This window comes from Pongo abelii, chromosome 18 (genome assembly GCF_028885655.2).
Source record: "Pongo abelii isolate AG06213 chromosome 18, NHGRI_mPonAbe1-v2.0_pri, whole genome shotgun sequence".
Lineage (NCBI taxonomy): Eukaryota > Metazoa > Chordata > Mammalia > Primates > Hominidae > Pongo > Pongo abelii.
Genome location: NC_072003.2, coordinates 17120038 through 17140595, shown reverse-complemented (window position 1 = coordinate 17140595; position 20558 = coordinate 17120038). Strand labels below are relative to the sequence as shown.

The following is a 20558-nucleotide window of genomic DNA, read 5'->3' as shown; positions in this document are numbered from 1 at the left end:
GTATTAGAGTTACTAGATTACTTTTTTAAAACAGTTAAGTTTATTGTGACATATTTTTCTGTTTTGATACCCAGTTTTGATTTCCTTCCAAGTTTGTGACCTTTTCCCCCCAACCTATTCTTGATAAACGATGGATATAAGCTAGCTATAAATTTCTATTACCTTAGAGGATTTGTGATTTTGAAAGTACTCTTTGTTTAACTTAAGGATGACCAGATCATCAACTGGCTGCTAGAATTCCGTTCTTCTATCATGTACTTGACAAAAGATTTCGAGCAGCTTATCAGTATTATATTGGTAAGTTCACCGTTTATTTTACTGTCGCGTGTGTAATTCAGAACTTTGGTAATAGTATATGTTATATTAATAACATGCTGCTTTTATCTTTCTTCCCCCACTCTAGAGATTGCCTTGGTTGAATAGAAGTCAAACAGTAGTGGAAGAGTATTTGGCTTTTCTTGCTAACCTTGTATCAGCACAGACTGTTTTCCTCAGACCGTGTCTCAGCATGATTGCTTCCCATTTTGTGCCTCGTAAGTCATTAGTCTTTGCTTGCTTGGAATTTTCTTTTTTCTTTTTAATACTTCTTTACTAAAATACCACCTTCTCCTTATATATGAGAGACTGCTACGATGGAAGATTCCAGATGCATATTGGCACCAGGTGTGGTAGATATATGTTCCCCGTAATGACCCCTATGGAGGTGTCTAGATTCATTTGTTGCTGTGAGTTTTATGAGTTGTAATTTGCTTTATTGAACTTCTGGTGAAATCTAGGAATTTTTAGCTGTTTAAAAACTATAAAGTTGCTTTACTTTTTTTCAGATTGTGCATTTAATTAATCATTGGGCTAACTGGATTATGGAAAAATAACTTTTTTGTATAGCTGTTCATTGTCTAGGTCAATAACTTTTTTTGTGTAGCCATTCATTGTCTAGATCAATGACAGAATAACATATTTTCTTTTTCCCTCAAAAGCCCGAGTGATCATTAAGGAAGGCGATGTAGATGTTTCAGATTCTGATGATGAAGATGATAGTAAGTATAAAAAGGTTTAAAGCCTGGGCACAGTAGCTTACACCCATAATCCCAGCACTTTGGGAGGCCAAGACAGGAGGATCACTTGAGGCCAAGAGTTTGAGACCAGCCTGGGCAACATAGTGAGACCTTGTCTCTGCAAAAAAAAAAACATTTTTTTTTCAAATATTTTCTTAAAAAAGGCTTAAAGCAGAACTACGCAGGGTAGTGTGTGTCTTTAGTCACAGCGACCTGGGAGGCTTAAGTGGGTGGATTGCTTGAGCCCAGGAGTTCAAGCCCTGCCTGGACAAGATGGCAAGACATTGTCTTCTTTTAAAAAAAAAAAAAAGTAAAGCACAGAATACCTGGCACCTATTCTAATAGGTAGACTGCAACAAATGACAACCTTTGATATAATCTTTTTGTTATATTTACCCTTGATATGCAGTCAGTTGTCCTGAATGCATTATTTATATATTTAGTCCATTTAGTTTTCATTGATGGTTGTGGAGAAAAATCTTGAAATTATTATTTCTCTGATAAATTATTCCGTTTTGGTTAGCATGTGTTTTTAGCTTCAAGTATGTCACTTTTTGTTTGTTTGTTTTTTGAGACAGAGTCTCGCTCTGTCGCCCAGGCTGGAGTACGGTGGTATGATCTCGGCTCACTGCAGCCTTCACCTCCCAGGTTCAAGTGATTCTCCTGCTTCAGCCTCCTGAGTAGATGGGACTACAGGCGTGTGCCACCATGCCCGGCTAATTTTTGTATTTTTAGTAGAGATGGGGTTTCACCATATTGGTCAGGCTGGTCTCGAACTCCTGACCTCAGATGATCCGTCCACCTCGACCTCCCAAAGTGCTGGGATTACAGGCATGAGCCACTGTGCCTGGCCAGCATGTATTTTTAGTTTCAAGCGTGTCGCCCTTCGGTTTTGTTTTGATGCTCATACTCTCAACTTTTCTCCTTTCAGATCTTCCTGCAAATTTTGACACATGTCACAGAGCCTTGCAAATAATAGCAAGATATGTACCATCGTGAGTATACTTTTTCTTATTTTGAATGTTTAATTCTCAAGAAAATTGTAATCAATTAGTAAAAATTATAAAATGTTAATAGTATTAAAGCTTGAGTCTTACATTGCATTTTTTTTCTATCCACTTGAGGAAACATTACATTCTACAAAAAGTGGCATTTCCATTTTCTATTTATTCTCTTTAATTGTTTTCCAAAGTTTGTATGTGGATTCTCCCCCAATTTTGTATGGTGGTTGGAATTTTGCTTTTATCTTCGACAGATATGCTATCCAAAAATTTTCAGTGAGAAACCCCTGGGTGTGTTTGTGTCATGCCATATGAATAAAAATTGCACTTCTAAGAAAAGCTTTTCAGGTTTGTGGGTTTCTTTTGGAGGGGTGGACTTCTAGTTCCCTCTGTCCATTGATTATTTGTTAACTTAAAAAAATCCAACTTGATAATTTTTTCTGCTTTTAAAAATAATATACATGTGTAGTGGGAAACGTCAGCAAAAGTGCTGTTATGTGTCTGTGGGAGAGAAGCTCCCTCTTTGATTTGCTTTCGATATCAGAGTTAACAGAAGCTTATTTTCTCAAAGTCATTATAGATTTTCTCAGAAGCTATACATTGTAAGTCCCAGTTCTGGCCGGGCGCGGTGGCTCACGCCTGTAATCCCAGCACTTTGGGAGGCTGAGGCGGGCGGATCACCTGAGGTCGGGAGTTTGAGACCAGCCTGACCAACATGGAGAAACCCCGTCTCTACTAAAAATACAAAATTAGCTGGGCGTGGTGGCGCATGCCTGTAATCCCAGCTGTTTAGGAGGCTGAGGCAGGAGAATCACTTGAACCCGGGAGGCGGAGGTTGCAGTGAGCCGAGATTGCGCCACTGCACTCCAGCCTGGGCAACAAGAGCGAAACTCTGTCTCAAAAAACAAAAAAGTTCCAGTTCTTTGAGACAGGGATTCCTGTTTGCCTCCTATATCTATTGATATTTGCTTTTAGAATGGTAGTTTTCCTTTTTATTCCTTTTCTAGAAAGTAAAGTTAACATGGATTGATTTAATTTTTTAAAAATAGGACACCGTGGTTTCTTATGCCAATACTGGTGGAAAAATTTCCATTTGTTCGAAAATCAGAGAGAACACTGGTAAGAAATCTTTTCATTGAGAATATCATGGAAAAGTTGTCTGTATGATTTCATTTTAGATGATATTAGGTCTTTTTCTTTCTTTTTCTGTCTTTATTTATTTATTTATTTATTTTTTGAGACCGAGTCTCACTCTGTTGCCTAAGCTGGAGTGCAATGGCGTCATCTTGGCTCACTGCAACCTCGGGTTCAAGCGATTCTCCTGCCTCAGCCTCCCCAGTAGCTGGGACTGCAGGCGCCTACCACCATGCCCAGCTAATTTTTGTATTTTTGGTAGAGACAGGGTTTCACCATATTGGCCACACTGGTATCGAACGCCTGACCTTGTGATCTGCCCGCCTCGGCCTCCCAAAGTGCTGGGATTAGTGAACCACCATGCCCGGCTGATGTTAGGTCTTTTTCTTAAAGGTTACTTTGTCTTCTAGACTTTAAACTGATGTCTAAGAATTTGACTCAGATTCCTTTCTTATAAAGCGGCTACTGGGGATTCCCAGTGCCTTTTTCTGTTATTACGATGTGCAAGTCAAGGTCTGAGTTCATTTGAGGAATATCTGTAGTGGCTGCATGCTCATACGGACAAGAATTATTAGAAGATAATAGTTCATGTATTACTAATTGTACATGCCTTATTTTAACCTGAAAACAAAGCCTTCCATAGAAGAATTCTGCTTAAGTTTTTATACAATGTTCAGATCATCTGTGCAGTTTTTAATAATTAATAGTGGTTGCCTTAGTAGAATACCGAATCTAGTAGCATACAAAAAGAATTATGTACCATGACCAAGTGCGACTGATGCTAGGAATGCAAGATTGATTTTTTTTTTTCGGGGCGGCGGGGACAGTCTCTGTCTGTCACCCAGGCTGGAGTGCAGTGGCATCATCTCGGCTCGCTGCAGCCTCTGCCTCCAGGGTTCAAGTGACTCTCCCACCTCAGCCTCCCGAGTAGGTGGGACTATAGACATGGGGTACCACACCCTGCTAATTTTTGTGTTTTTGGTAGAGATGGAGTTTTGCCACGTTGGCCAGACTGGTCTTGAACTCCTGACCTCAAGTGATCTACCCGTCTCCACCTCGCAAAGTGTTGGGATTAGAGGCGTGAACCACCGTGACCAGCCGAGATTGAGTTAGTACCTGCAAATGAATTAATAAAATATTTTGTAGCAATAGAACAAAGGACAAAAACCACATAATCATCTCAGTAGATGCAGAAGTGTGTGACAAACACCAATATCCTTTTATGAGAAAAACAGAAGGAAATTTTCTCAACCTGATAAAGGGCATCTGAAAAACCCACAGCTAACATCATATTCAATGGTGAGAGACCAAAAGTTTTTTCCTAAGACAAAGAACAAAACAAGGATGTCCGCTCTTGCTGCTTGTCTAGCCAAGGCAGTTAGGCAAGAAAAAGAAATAAAAGCATCCAGATGGAAAGGAAGGCATAAACTCTCTTTTGCAAGGTGATTTTATATGTCATCCTAAGGAATTTACACACACACAAGAAATTTTAGAGATAATAAATGAGTTCAGCATGGTTACGGGACAGAAGACCAACATACAGTAACCAGTTGTTCAAGGCGATTGAATAGGGGAGAATAGTCATTTCAACAAATGCTGGCAGAAGTGGATATGAACATGCAAAAGAATGAAGCATATGGATATCCATATACAAAAATGAACTCAATAAAAGCCCTACATGAAGAGTAAAAACTGTAAAACTCTGAGAAGAAAACAAGTACATTTTCATGATGTTGGATTAGGCAGTAATTTCCAGATTTGATGCCTAAGCACAAGCAACCAAAGAAAAAATGCATCAATTGTACTTCAAAATTAAACGTTGTTATGCTTCATAGGACATCTTCAAGAAGATGAAAATAATCCCCAAATAATGGGAGGAAATATTTCTAAATTTTATGTCTGGTAATGGACTTGTATATGTAAAGAACTCTTATAATTGAATAATAAAAGGGCAAATAGCCCAATTGAAATGGGCAAAGGATCTGAATAGGCATTTCTGCAAAAAAAAGCACATGAAAAGAAGCTCAACATCATTAGCCATCAGGGAAATGGTTTCACTTCATACACCCACAAGGATGGCTATAATCCGAATGAGAAGACAGTAACAAGTGTTGACAAGGATATGGAGAAATGGGAACGTTGGAACTGTCATATGTTGCTGTGAGAATGTAAAATGGTGCAGCCGTTTTGGAAAATAGCCTGGCATTTCTTCAAGTTTAAATGTAGAATTAACACATGACTCAGCAGTTCCATTGCTGGGTTTATACCCAAGAGAAATGAAAATATATGTCCACAGAAAAACTTGTACATTGATGTTCATAGCAGCATCATCCATACTAGCCTCCAGTAGAAGCAACTCAAATGTCTGTCAACTGATGAACAGATGACAAAACATGGTACAATGGAATATTACTCAGCAATGAAAAGGAATGCTTTATATGTTACAACATGATTGGACCCTAAAAACATGCCAAAAGACTGTATTATATGACTCCATTGATATGAAAGGAATGGTTTACATGTTACAACATGATTGAACCCTAAAAACATGTATTATAGGACTCCATTTATATGAAATGTCTCGAAGAGGCAGATTCATAGACTAGTGGTTGCCAAGGTCTTCATTTTTTAGGGGTGCACTAATGGATGTAGGATTTCTTTTTAGAGTGATTAAAATGTTACAAAATTGCTGGCTGGGCACAGTGGCTTATGCCTGTAATCACAGCACTTCGGGAGGCTGAAGTGGGAAGATCCAGGAGTTGAAGACCAGCCTGGGCAACATAGAACATGTCTCTCTAAAAGGAAAAATTAACCAGATGTGGTAGTGTGCACCTGTAGTTCTAGCTACTAGGGAGGCTGAGGAGGAAGGATTGCTTATCCTGGGAATTCAGGGTTGCAGTGAGCTATGATTGCACCACTGCACCCCATCCTGAGAGAGAGAGCAAGACCCTGTCTCTAAAAGAAAAATAAATGTTCTGAAATTGATTATGTTGATGGTCACATAACCGAATATATTAAAAACTTAAATTGTATACTTTAAGTTGGTGATTGTATGAGATATGAGTTTTATCAATACAGCTACTTAAAAACCTAGTTATGCCAATTAAAAATTTCATTTACTGGAGATAATTGAAATGATTATACTGAACATAATACATGTAGAAACAGTATAGTTTTTGTATTGCTGGATAGTCTGTTTTTTTCTTTTTAAATATTTGAAACTAAAGGTCATGTAATTGATGTTTTGCTTATATAACTGTGAAACATTTAATCTCTGTTGAAATGTTTTATCTTATGTTTTCTGCTTTAGGAATGTTACGTTCATAACTTACTGAGGATTAGTGTATATTTTCCAACCTTGAGGCATGAAATTCTGGAGCTTATTATTGAAAAGCTACTCAAGTTGGATGTAAGTATTGAGTAATCTATTTTTATTTTCATTTACTGACTTGAATTTGTTATAATCACAGTATGTGGAAACAATAGTCAGTGACAGAAAAGAATCCACTTGGCCAGGTGTGGTGGCTCACGCCTGTATTCCCAGCACTTTGGGAGGCCGAGGCAGGCACATCACCTGAGGTCAGGAGTTCGAGACCAGCCTGGCCAACATGGCGAAACCCCGTCTCTATAAAAAAAAAAAAAAAAAAAAATTAGCCAGGCATGATGGTGGGTGCCTGTAATCCCAGCTACTCAGGAGGCTGAGGCAGGATAATCACTTGAACCCGGGAGGCGGATCTTGCAGTGAGCCAAGATCGCGCCACTGCACTCCAGCCTGGGCGACAGAGCGAGACTCCGTCTCAAAAAAAAAAAAAAAGAAACCACTAGCACCATTCTTTGCTTCCTTTCTTTGAGTGTGTCTTGAACTCCATCTGTGCAGGGGCTGGGCAGTTGTAGACAATTCCTCCTCATGATTGGAGAACAAGGCGTTAAATACATAGTTATCCAAATGTAAAAGTATGGTTGTGGAAAATGCTATGAATGAAACATACATTATGAGTTAGAGAACCTGATAGAATCACAGTGGGGTCAGGAAGGGATTCCTGAGGAAGTGATTTTTCCTGTTTGGCCTTTCTTAAGGACAGATTATAATTATAAACAGTTAAAACTTTATTTAAGGAGGCCCGCACTAAGGTGCAGTGGGAATGAAAGGAAGTGGTAGATTCTAATGACATTGTGAGGAAAGGTGAACTGGTCCTTGAGACTGGTTTGGAGGAGGGGAGGCAGACAGTAAGGGAAAGGAATCCTTCAAAGGTTGCTCACTGTGGAATCGAATCTAGGTGTTGCCATTAATGGTAGTTAGAAATATGAAGAGGAGGCTGGGCGTGGTGGCTCACGCATGTAATCCCAGCACTTTGGGAGGCCGAGGTGGGCGGATCACGAGACTAGGAGATCGAGACCATCCTGGCTTACGTGGTGAAACTCTGTCTCATTAAAAATAGAAAAACTTAGCCGGATATGGTGACGGGCACCTGTAGTCCCAGCTACTTGGGAGGCTGAGGCAGGAGAATGGCGTGAACCCGGGAGGCGGAGCTTGCAGTGAGCCGAGATCGCGCCACTGCGCTCCAACCCAGGTGACAGAGCAAGACTCTGTCTCAAAAAAAAAAAAAAGAAAAGACATGAAGAGGAGGCAGATGGGAGAGTAGTTCCATCTTGGCCATGTTCAGTTGCTGGTGGGCAGCCTACCAGAGAATACTCACAGGCAGTCGTGGCTGCAGGTGGGGACCTGAGCATAAACCTTTGGAAAGATGCAGTATAGGACAGGGGAGGAGAAGGGTGATCAGAAGTATGGGGAAAACCAAGAGTCTGGATGCTCAGGAGGGATCCGCCGGAAGAAGGAGTTTGGTCAGCAGCATCAGATACTGCTGTCATTTTTTAGAAGGATGAAAAGAGCAACAGTCCTTGGATTTAGTGGTTAGAAGGTAGTCTTTGTTGCTTTCTGGAGGACCATGTCAGTGAAGAGGCAGAAACTGCATTTCGGGAGAGGATGTGGATGGTGGGGAAGCAGAATTGGGGCTATTAGAGGCCTTGGTGCAGGGTTGTGGTGGAAGGAGGGGATGGAGCAGGGCTAAGAGGCATGGTTTAGGAGTGGGGAGACGTGAGCAGGTTTGTGGACTGAGGGGAGAGGAGCTTTGGTGGAGGAAAACATTGATGCTATAGGAAAGCAGGAAGATGGAACAATAGAAGAGCTGGAGCTTGGGCTCACTGGTGCAGTGCTCACTTGGAGTTGCACCTCTCTGGCCAACTGGATATGTACTCTTTATAGTCTTTCTCTGGTATATACTTAAGGAACATTTTAGAATGTTTACAAAGAAGGTCAAGCATAGATAATACAAAACGGCATGGTTTGAGTGGTATGTTAAGATATTTGAATGGTGATATACCAAAATAAATACTGCATCATGCACATTTGGCTTGCAGTTCATCATTTTTCTGCTCGATTGATTGACGATATGTTTATTACACAATGTGTCTGTGAGTGTCTTGTGCATAGAGATTGTATTAGTCCGTTTTCACACTGCTGATAAAGACATAGCTGAGCCTGGGAAGAAAAAGAGATGTTTTTGTTAGTTTGTTTGTTGGTTGGTTGGTTGGTTTGAGATGGTGTCTTGCTCTGTTGCCCAGGCTGGAGTGCAGTGGTGCGATCTCGGCTCACTGCAACCTCCACCTCCTGGGTTCAAGCAGTTCTTCTGCCTCAGCCTCCTGATTAGCTGGGATTACAGGCACGTGCCACCATGCCCAGCTAATTTTTTGTATTTTTAATAGAGATGGGGTTTCACCATGTTAGCCAGGATGGTCTCAATCTCCGGACCTCATGATCCGTCCACCTCGGCCTCCCAAAGTGCTGGGATTACAGGCGTGAGCCACTGCACCTGGCCAAAAAAGAGGTTTAATTGGACTTACAGTTCCACATGGCTGGGGAGGCCTCAGAATCATGGCGGGAGCTGAAAGGCACTTCTTACGTGGTGGCGGCAAGAGAAAATGAGGAAGATGTAGAAGTGGAAACCCCTTATAAAACCATCAGATCTCGTGAGACTTATTCACTGTTACAAGAACAGCATGGGGGAAACCGACCCCATGATTCAAATTACCTCCCACCGGTCCCCCCCACAACATGTGGGACTTACAGGAGTACAATTCAAGATGAGATTTGGGGCCGGGCGCGGTGGCTCACGCCTGTAATCCCAGTACTTTGGGAAGCTGAGGCGGGTGGATCACCTGAGGTCAGGAGTTCGAGACCAGCCTGACTAACATGGAGTAACCCCGTCTCTACTAAAAATACAAAATTAGCTGGGCACAGTGACACATGCCTGTAATCCCAGCTACTCGGGAGGCTGAGGCAGGAGAATCGCTTGAACCTGGGGGGCGGAGTTTGCGGTGAGCCGAGATCTTGCCATTGTATTCCAGCCTGGGCAACAAGAGCAAAACTCCGCCTGAAAAAAAAAAAAAAGTGAGATTTGGGTCGGGACACAGAGCCAGACCATATCAGAGCTAGAATAAATGTTGAATTTGTTGAGGCTACCTGGCATAGAGCATCATGTGATAGTTGTCGATTTTATATAAGTATGTAGTGAAAGGGGCTTGGTTTATTATATTTAAATTCCTTCATGTCCTAGGTCAGTTTACAGGCTTGCACCAGAATTATGTATTGTATTGGAGTGCGATATAAGGCACTAATCTGGACACCTTGAATGTGTGTATATCCGATGAATTTCCATCCCAAAATAACATAGTTGTATTTTTTAAATTCTTTTATTCTTTTTTTTTTCCCCCTTTGTTATAGGTGAATGCATCCCGGCAGGATATTGAAGATGCTGAAGAAACAGCAACTCAAACTTGTGGTGGGACAGATTCCACGGAAGGATTGTTTAATATGGTTAGCAGTTTATTAATGAAAGTGGAGATGAAGTTTATCATAATCAAAGGGTGGAAACAGCTAGTGCTGCTCATCTTTGTTAAGGCTTTAGATTGAAAGAATTAAAATAGTTTAGTAAACTTGAAAATGATTCCTTATATGAGTAATTTGCTGCCATGTCATTTAGCACTTAGCGTAATTGGTTTATTTCCAAGGCTTTGAATTTGGGTTTGGTGAAGTACGTTTCACTTTTGTTCTTGTGACTTTCAGTGTTTGTTTTTGTAAGCCGGATGCTGTTTGTGAGGGCGTGGTTAATAGAAAAGCATACCTATTTAATTTCTGCATTTTACCACTTGTACACTTTATAGCATTACTTCTTTTGGGTGGTATCTGAAGTTGGGTTCAGTGGAAGGAGAGTCTGAGACAGGGATTCAGGTGCCCTTGGGACAGAGGGTGTCAGGGAGCAGAAGAGGGCAGGGGAGCTAAGCGAGGGCCGGGTCTCACTTGGGAGGTCGCTACAGCCTGATCCCACCAGGCATTCTGGGGCATGGATTGGTCTACAGAGTTTGCTCCCAGCTTGAGACCAAGGAGATGTCCTTTTCTGATGCCTTGTCAATCAGTCATTGGTTCTAAGAGGGTGGGGCTGGAAAGAGTGCAAGGGTGGTCCTGGCTCCTTTCTGCTCAGGGCAGTTCTGGAGAAAGTAGGCAGCTGTGAGCTGTTGGCCGCCAGTACTCACAGCAGCGGGGAGGTGGATATCCTGACCTGTAAAAGGGGGCCTGGCATCAAAAGCACCTGCCATGGTGGGCACCAGGAGCAGAGGTAGGGGGCATCTGTGATGTTTGCATGGATAGCTCTCGTTGGGTCTTCTCAATGAGAATCAGAAGCTGGTGCTGTGAGTCTTGGCTTTTATTTTAAATTTCACAGGTGGTTCTGGTTCACATCCCTGAATGAGACCCCTGCCTGGAAAGGTGTCTGCATTTCTTTCTTTCTTTTCTTTTCTTTTTAAATTTGAGACAGGGTCTCACTCTGTTGCCCAGGCTGGAGTGTGGTGGTGTGTGATCGTGGCCCACTCCAGCCTCGACCTCCTGGACCCAAGTGATCTGCCCACCTCCGCCTCCCCGAGTAGCTGGGAATACAGTGCCGCCGCACCCGGCTACTTTTTTTCTATTTTTGTAGAAACGAGTCTCACTATGTTGCCCAGGCTGGTCTCAAGTTCCTGAGCTCAAGTGATCCTCCTGCCTTGGCCTCCCAAAGTGTTGGCAATTATAGGTGTGAGCCACTGTGCATGGTCCATATCTTTGTTTTAGTTCTTTTTTTTTTTTTTTTTTTTTTTTTGGTGGGGCACAGAGTCTTCCTCTGTTCCCCAGGCTGGAGCACACAAACTCGGCTCACTGTAGCCTCCTCCACCTCCCTGTTCAAGCTATTTTCCTGCCTCTGCGTCCTGAGTAACTGGAATTACAGGCGTGCGCCACCATACCTGGCTAATTTTTGTATTTTTTGTAGAGACGGAGTTTTACCATGTTGGCCAGGCTGGTCTCAAACTCCTGACCTCAAGTGATCCCCCCCACCTCTGCTTCCCAAAGTGCTGGGATTATAGATGTGAGCCGCTTTCCCCAGCCTCTTTGTTTTATCTTTTAAGGGAAATAATCACTTATGACGGTTTTCCTACTAAACCACTTTCACATTGAATTTTTTAACGTTAGTATTTACTTTTTGTCTTCAAAGGATGAAGATGAAGAAACTGAACATGAAACAAAGGCTGGTCCTGAACGGCTTGACCAGATGGTGCATCCTGTAGCCGAGTGCCTGGACATCCTGATGTCTTTGGTTTTGTCCTACATGAAGGATGTCTGCTATGTAGATGGTAAATCACAGTGGCTACTGTTTATTGAACACCTGCAGTGTACCTGGCTTTGTGCTGGGCATTTTCCATCCATTATCTCTAGTACTAATAAAAATCCTGTAAAAATATCTATTGAGTATGAGTTTAAGATGATTTAAAGAGGTCAAGTTACTTGCCAGTCACATAGCTTGAAAATGGGACTGGGATTCTGGCTGAGTTATATTTGTCTTCTGTCTTTTCACTGATTGTTGTATTGAAAGATTATATATGGAGTTTGGCCAGTTTTAGATCAAATTACACTCAAGTTGCTGAATGCATTTAAGAATGATGTAGGGGGCACTAATATGTGGTGCTCTGTTATGTATTGAGTTTAGAGGGTCTTTGCCTGGCACCATTGTTGTGCTAGTGTTAGTACTATATGTGCTTCTTGCCTTCATGGAACTTTAAAGGCTTTGCCAGGCAAAAACAGAATTTTTTTCCATTCACATTGCTAAGATTTAAGATGAGCTCAGTGAGTCAGAATAATAGAAGTGGAATCTGAGTTGACTGCATTACTGTTTTAACGGTCTTGCTGTTATAAAAATAATACATGTTGATTAGAGAATTTGGAAACTACAGGAAAGGATAAAAACAATTTAAATGGCCACATTTCTACTATTCAGAGAACCATTATGAGCATTTTGAAGTTTGACTTTTTTCCCTTTTCTGTTAGCGTCTGTATATGTAGGAGAGTATTTTTTAGTGAATTTGGGTGTCACACTAAACGTAAGTGTTTCATAATCTGCCCTTTACATGGATGCTGAAGATAAACATTTTCTCATATCATTGCCTGTTTTAAAACAATTGTTATTGAATCCCAGCACTTAGGCCACGGTGGGAGGATTGCTGAGGCCAGGAGTTCAAGACTAACTAGCCTGGGCAACATAACAAGACCCCATCTCTAAAAAAAAAAATTGTAATAATAAATGTTACTGATCACGTGGGTTTAACTGTCTTTTACTGTTTTCACCATGATAAGTAACAGTTGTAATGAACATCCTTGTGCCTATATATTCAGCTGTTTACTAACAGTAAAATAATTGGATCAGAGGTCTTTTGCTACACGAATTATAGACTTGCCCTTCAGAAGGATTTGCATTTCTGACCTTGCCACAGTGTGTGAGGTGAGGGCCTGCTTCCTTGCAGGTGTTAGATTATTATATTCAGAGGAAAATCTGTGCAAACTAAAAGTAGCATTTTGTTTTAACCATATTTTAATGGATAATGTCTTTCTTTCTTTCTTTCTTTTTTAATAGACACGGTCTTACTCCGTAACCCAGGCTGGAATGCAGTCGCACAAACATGGCTTACTGCAGCCTTGACCTCCTGGGCTCAAGCGGTTCTCTGCCTCAGCCTCCCATGTAGCTGGGATCACAGGCGTGCCACCATGCCTGGCTAATTTTTTGATTTTTTGTAGAGACAGAGCTTCCCTGTGTTGCCCAGGCTGCCCTTGAACTCCTGGGCTCCCTCCCACTTTGGCCTCTCAAAGTGCTAGGATTGCAGGCAGGAGCCACTGTGCCTGGCTGGATAATGTTGTTTTTTAATGGTGTTGTGTTTATAAAAAATATGGCAGATGAAACTTGAAAATATGTCTTTATAAAAACTGAGATGCCAGATTTTCTCCATAGGTCAGGTTGATAACGGCAAAACAAAGGATCTATATCGCGACCTGATAAACATCTTTGACAAACTCCTGTTGTCCACCCATGCCTCCTGCCACGTACAGTTTTTCATGTTTTACCTCTGTAGTTTCAAATTGGTGAGTAACAATGTGATTAACATTATCTTAGCTTATTTTGTTTTTGCCCGAAAATTTTCCCTAAAAACTGGGGTGGACGGAGACCATGAAGTAAATAATTCTTTTCCTTGAACTTACTTGCTAGTCTGCTTAATAAAATCGCATTCTCCTTCCTTTTTTTGTTTTTTTTCCTTTCTTTTTTGAGACACAGTCTCGCTCTGCTGCCCACTGCTGCAACCTCCACCTCTTGGGCTCAACACTCTCAGTCCTTACCCTCTCAAGTAGCTGGGACCACAGGTTACCATGCCTGGCTAATTTTTGTATTTTTAGAAGAGGCGGGGTTTCGCCATGTTGGCCAGACTGGTCTTGAACTCCTGACCGCAAGTGATCTGCCCGCCCCCTGCCCTGCAAAGCGTTGGGATTACAGGTGTGAACAACTGTGCCTGGCCCACGTTCCCTTCTCAGTACACTTGGAGAGAAAAGAGATTGCCGCCTGCCAGCCCAGCTAGGTGCTCCGAAAATGTCATCCTGCCTTTTGGTCACTAGGTGGTGCTCTTCCCTTAAGCCTTTCTCTATTAAAAATCTCATATGGGGTAATTAACTGTATTTCCTTTATTCTTTCCAAGGGTCGAGTTGTAACTAGCCCAAACCAACTTATTAATCTAGAGTTTTAAAAACTGTAGACTTTGTCTTTTCTTCTTTTTTTTTTTTTTTTTTTTTTTTTTTTGGTGGGGGAAAGAATGTAGAAGGCTTTTCCTTCTCTGCAACGATTTTGTGTCTTCCTAGAGGTCAGGAGAGTGTTGGCATGGGAAAGAAGGTTGAATTCATTCTGCCCAAATGGGTGTGCCTAGCTTTAGAACAGCGCTATTTAGGAGAAGTTGGAAGTCACACCCTTTGGTGAGAAGCTGTGTCAGTTTTTTTCATGATTGGCATAATTAACTCAAATACCAGCTGTACGTTAGTCCGTATTTCTGTTCATGGTTGAGTTCAGTGTGTCCAGAGACTGGAAGGTGCTTTGCACTCACAGGAGTGCCCATTTGGAGCTCCATGGGATGTGAATTATTGTTGGTCACCAGTTCTGGCTGACATTGGAATCACTTGGAGAGTTTTTGTAATATGTGGATTCCAAAGCCCTATCACAAACCTACTGAATTTGTACCTCCCAGGTTGAATTTTTTGTTGTTTTTTGTTTGTTTGTTTGTTTGTTTCTTTTTGAGACGGAGTCTCACTCTGTCACCCAGGCTGGAGTGTAGTAGCATGATCTCAGCTCACTGCAACCTCTGCCTCCTGGGTTCAAGCAATTCTCCTGCCTCAGCCTCCCAAGTAGCTGGGATTACAGGCACCTGCCACCACGCCTGGCTAATTTTTGTATTTTTAGTAGAGACAGGGTTTCTCCATGTTGGCCAGGCTGGTCTCGAGCTCCTGACCTTGGGCGATCCACCCGCCTCGGCCTCCCAAAGTGCTGGGATTACAGGCGTGAGCCACTGCGCCTGGCCCCGGGTTGATTTTGATGCTTAGCTAGGTTTGGGATCCATTGAATTATTTAACACCCGAGGTGCCTTTTGTTTTTAATGTTATTCTCTCAACGTGTTTTAAAAATGAAGCCCATGAGATACTTATGAGGTAGTAGAACTTTTCCCCACATTGGTGAAGTAAAAATCTTGGGATTTTGATAGCCAGATTATCTTAGGCATTAAAAAAGATCACACCGACGCCCTCTCTTTTTATAGGGATTCGCAGAGGCATTTTTGGAACATCTCTGGAAGAAATTGCAGGATCCAAGTAATCCTGCCATCATCAGGCAGGCTGCTGGAAATTATATTGGAAGCTTTTTGGCAAGAGCTAAATTTATTCCTCTTATGTAAGTAGCCTGATTTTCCGAGTACTTTTTAATATCATGCTTTAAAAAGAGTATAGCATTGTCTCAAGTCAGAAATATCTCCCTTTTTTTTTGGCATGTTTTTAAAGTGAATAAAATCCCTACTCTGTGCAAGATGTTTATATTTCTAAGTGGTGATTTTAGAATAAAGTGTCTCCTTTTTTATATATAAAACCCTGTATGTAAGGCTTTTGTCATCTCTTTTGTGTGGTTGCACTTAAAGATCCATTTGTTTTATGGATAGAGGACAGAGTTGTATACTGTTTTGATTCTTTTTGTAGGTTTGTCATTTTTTCATTTGCATTCCGAATCTATTGTATCTGTTAGAGCTGAAGAAAAACCCTTTTAAAGGTAATAGACCTATCTAGGAGGCCAGTTTCTTCCAGTGGCCCATGAAGATATCTTTGGACAAGGATGCTGTTGAAACCCTTCCCCAGCCACAAAATTATTCACCATAGGACTTGACTAGGATGCATCGGGGAATACTGAAGTCCACCAGACTGTCTTTCTCTTGAGAGGTGTTGGTGAACGTGTCCTATTTAGCCAGTCACCCTAAGAGGGGTACCTTTGAGATGGATAGGAGAACCTGCTTTCCATCCCTTGGGACGTTCTTAGGGGCTCACCTGTTCCTAGAAGGTCAGAGCTACTCTGCCTTGTAATTGGAAGGTTGTCTTCTTACGCACCCATCCTTATCCTTCGTTTCTTTGCTTTTCCTCTGTACCCATGAGTATTATTTAAAGAAACCTATGAACTTACTTAGCATGGTTTGTAATGAAAGGCAGTTATGTGTTTTTATGTTATTCTGGTTTTTTTATGAAGTGTAAAGTTGACTTGAATTTTTCTTTTCTCTAGTACTGTAAGATCATGCCTAGATCTTTTGGTTAACTGGCTGCACATATACCTTAATAACCAGGATTCGGGAACAAAGGCATTCTGTGATGTTGCTCTCCATGGACCATTTTACTCAGCCTGCCAAGCTGTGTTCTACACCTTTGTTTTTAGACACAAGCAGCTTTTGAGCGGAAACCTGAAAGAAGGTCAGTGTTGTGGGAGTGCTGGACTGGATTTTCCTTGTGTTCTTGTCACCCTTCAGAATGGTGATTCATTACTTTTTTGAGATTTTTATAAAAACTGGATTCAGAAAACTGCATGTACACTCAAACTTTTAATAATAATTTCAAGCAGCTCATAGGCCCCTACAAACCCCTTAAGATAGATTTGAGCTTGAGAACCCTACAAACCCCTTAAGATGGATTTGAGGTTAAGAAAGAGGTTTCTGCCTTTGAAGGTTTGAAATGTGAAGATGTCTCCAGAGGTGAGGCTGAGCCCTGGGCTGTGCCAGCGCCCTGTACAAAACTTCAGTTGGATGCACCTTCTCTTTGTTGTCCTTGTAACAGCCTAGTAAATGGCAGGTATTCTCCCTTTACAGACAGCACCAAAGCACAAGAAAGTCATTTTCCCGACATCACATGGTTACTGGCAGGATTAGAAAACTGAAGCCAGGTTGGGCTGACCCTAAAGTTTGAGTTTATGTAGATTAAACTCTGCCTGGAGCCTTGAGACTTAATTGACCATTATTGTTTTGCTGATTTCTAAGAGTTACTTATAATTCAAATCTATCAGTTGAAACTTACTAGATTAGTGTATTTTAGTTGAAGAGAGTCTCCAAGAACAGTGTTTATAAGTCATTGTAAATTGTTCTGTTTATGTTTATGAATAATTCACATGGTTTGGTGGGTCACTTCCTCTAAACTGGGGTCTCTCAACCCTGCACGATTGCCATTTGGGCTGCATCATCCTTCATCGTCGGGGGCTGTCCTCTGCACTGTAGGATGTTTAACAGCCTCCACCTACTAGCTGCCAACAGCAGTCCCCGACCACCCCCAGCTGTGACACCTAAAACTGTCTCCAGATACTGCCAGGTGTCCTCTGCGGGGGTCGCAGTCTCTTTGGGTTAACAGCCACAGCTCTAAACTGAAAGTTGTACGTGTTGCATTATATATGTTTACCTACATCCTACGTGCTTCTAAAAGATGTTGTATGAACTAGTAGGATGAGGTTTTATCACAAGGTAAGTAAATACAAGCTCTGCTTTTCTTTGTATAAATTAATGCCAGGAATCTGAATTAAATATCTTGTTTTTGTAAGCTGTGACATCCCATTTAGGTAATTTTTATTGAAATATGCATCAAAGAAACTCCTAAGAAAATATACTTAAGTACAAGTTGGTCAGCTTGCCTCTTAAAATAAATGTGATGTCTTTATTTTACTCATGTAGGAAAGAATTATATTCATTAAGTCTAAGAAAGTGGTTTCTGTCTAAATTTGCCTTCTGTTGAGGTAGAAGGCAAATTTGGAGTTTTCTTGTTTAGAAAAAAAACTACAAATGACTACTGTGCACCTGAAAACAGCACTCAGCTTCACTAACAAGACTTGCAAGCTAGAATCAAATTGCTGTTTTGTTTTGTTGCCTGTCGTGATTGTTAGCTGAAACCAAATCACAAGATCTTTTTCTCCCTCTGTATTAACTCAGCCTACACTGAGCTTACAAGCGTATGAACTTCACATTGTCGTGGAATCTTACAGCCTGCTACTTCCTAAGTTTTCTTTAGAGAAGCTGCCTTGGTGACCAATGAATGTGGTTAGCCTAGTGACATTCTTCTGGGCCATATACTGTGTGACTATCTGCATGGACCTTTATTTAAAGCATTTCTGCAAAAAATTTTTTTAAGTTTTTTTTTAAATGTGTGATAATTTGTGCTTTTAAAGATATCTTACACTTTTCACTTATTTGTACCTTTAAAAAAATCTTTTTTTTTTTTTTTAAACCAAAGGTTTGCGGTATCTTCAGAGTCTGAATTTTGAGCGGATAGTGATGAGCCAGCTAAATCCCCTGAAGATTTGCCTGCCCTCAGTGGTTAACTTTTTTGCTGCAATCACAAAGTAAGTTATTTACGCTTTCTTGATGGGAGTTATTTAAAATATTTTTATTTATGTTTATCTAGTATTGTAAGAGTCTGTTAAATTTCTATGAAATTAGTACATTATAAAAGGCCAGGCGTGGTGGCTGACGCCTGTAATCTCAACATTTTGGGAGGCTGAGGTGGGAGGATTGCTTGAGGCCAGGAGTTAAAAGACCAGCCTGAGCAACATAGTGAGACCCTATCTCTACAAAAAAATTTTAAAAATTAGCTGGGTGTGGTTGCCTGTGTCTGTAGTCCCAACTACTCAGGAGGCTGAGGTAGGAGGATCACTTGAGCCCAGGAGGTCAAGGATGCAGTGAGCCCTGATTGTACCACTGCACTCCAGTCTGGGGTCCAGAATGAGACCCTGTCTCTTAAACAAACAAAAACAACCCAGTCCTTGCAGGAAATACTGTGATACAGCTATTGTTTTTATACTTTGATGGCATTGGAAATTGCTACTACTTCTTATCCAAAGGGCAGCACTTTGAAATAAGTATGGCAACCAGTAAGCTGAGAGGGGCAAAGCCATAGATGCTTATTAGAGTGACTGCTGTAATAGTAATAGAAATAAACTGGACGTGAGGCAAATGTTGACCTGTAAGAGATTGGTTTAGAGAGTTCTGTTCTCTCAGGTCTGGTAGCTATGGCTAATCCATAGCCTCTCCTCTGTGCCAGGCAGTTCTAAGCACTTTACATAGAGCTCATTTGATCCTCAAACAGCCCTCTAGGATGAAACCCTGTTTATCAACGGGGAGGTGGAGGTACAGAGAGGTGAAATCACTTGCCTAAAGTCATAGAGCTAGACTGGCAGCACAGATTTAAATGTAGTCTGGCTCCTTTGTAAGCTTTCACTAAGTTATTCTGCTTTATGGAGAAAGCGAATTGGAGAATTGAATATTCAATGAGGATATTTAGGCCGGATCATAGCTTAAAATCTTCAACAGATAAGAGCCAGCAGCTTGCTGAGCTCCGTCAGCCTCTTTAGTTCTCCTTTGCTAGGCATCTGGTTCAAGGTGTCCTCTCTTCTGAGTCTCAGTGATAGTAAAGGATTAGGAAAAGGCATAAAGAGACCAATAAGCAACGGCGGTGAGTGGGTGGAGGCTTCAGCATGTTGGTTAAGATGGTGAGCAGCTCAAAGAGTGAGGATGGATGAAGCAAAGCAGAGGCCGCTGCCCCTGGTATGTTCTCAGGGTGGGGACAGAGGACTGCATTTGTGAACCATCTGGTCCAGGGGCTCTCGATTTGGGGTTGGCATGTGCATTGGAGGCACAGAGTGTGATGTGATGTGAGGCTAAGAGCAGGGGATTGAAATAAAAGTCTCTGCCTAGGTACGGATATGGTAAATAAAGGTGTGTACCATTCTGTAGCTGTTGCTTTTGCCTGCTTGATGGTTTTGAGATTGAACCATACTGACACAAAGCTTTATTTTGATTTTAACTGCTCTGTTATGTTCTGGGAATCTTTTTTATTGAGTCTTTGTTGGGATTTCATCTGTTAGTTTTTGTCTTTTTTTTTTTTTTTTTTTTTTTTTTTTGAGACAAGGTCTTGCTCTGTCACCCAGGCTGGAGTGCAGTGGCGTGATCTTAGCTCACTACAACCACCACCTCCCAGGCTCGTGCAGTTCTCCTGCCTCAGCCTCCCGAATAGCTGGGACTACAGGCGCCTGCCACCATGCCCAGCTAATTTTTGTATTTTTAGTAGAGACGGGGTTTCACCATGTTGACCAGGCTGGTCTCAAACTCCTGAGCTCAAGTGAACCGCCTGCCTCAACCTCCCAAAGTGCTGGGATTACAGGTGTGAGCCACCGTGCCCAGCCGGCTGTGTTAGTGTTTTAGTGCTCAGGAACATTCTTGTGTGTGTGTCCTTGTGTGTGGGCACACGCTTCCTTGTCACACACCCAGAAGTGCGGTCAGCTGCGGGGTTGTAGGAGATGCAGATCTTCAACTTTACCTGATAGTGCAAATCACCCTCCAGTGTGGTTTTGCTGATGTGTCCTCCACCAGGAGGAGGGGTCAAGTGCTGTGAGCCTGGGCTAACAGGACAGAAATC

General features: G+C 41.7%; 1 protein-coding gene across 4 annotated transcripts in view; it reads left to right on the top strand.

Moving 5' to 3' along the window:
• The window catches only part of LOC129047188 (RNA polymerase I-specific transcription initiation factor RRN3), a 34855-nt gene that overhangs the window by 8231 nt on the left and 6066 nt on the right, over window positions 1–20558 (top strand). The window contains exons 4-16 of one of the 4 annotated variants that reach the window (XM_054533501.2): window positions 208–297; window positions 404–533; window positions 624–725; window positions 978–1037; window positions 1987–2050; window positions 3106–3175; window positions 6501–6599; window positions 9972–10064; window positions 11770–11908; window positions 13555–13685; window positions 15395–15525; window positions 16396–16580; window positions 18378–18486. In XM_054533501.2, the coding sequence (XP_054389476.1) occupies window positions 208–297; window positions 404–533; window positions 624–725; window positions 978–1037; window positions 1987–2050; window positions 3106–3175; window positions 6501–6599; window positions 9972–10064; window positions 11770–11908; window positions 13555–13685; window positions 15395–15525; window positions 16396–16580; window positions 18378–18486 (1403 nt within the window). The remainder of the gene's footprint in view (window positions 1–207; window positions 298–403; window positions 534–623; window positions 726–977; window positions 1038–1986; window positions 2051–3105; window positions 3176–6500; window positions 6600–9971; window positions 10065–11769; window positions 11909–13554; window positions 13686–15394; window positions 15526–16395; window positions 16581–18377; window positions 18487–20558) is intronic. The other 3 variants (XM_054533502.2, XM_054533503.2, XM_054533504.2) reach the window with 3 other exon arrangements.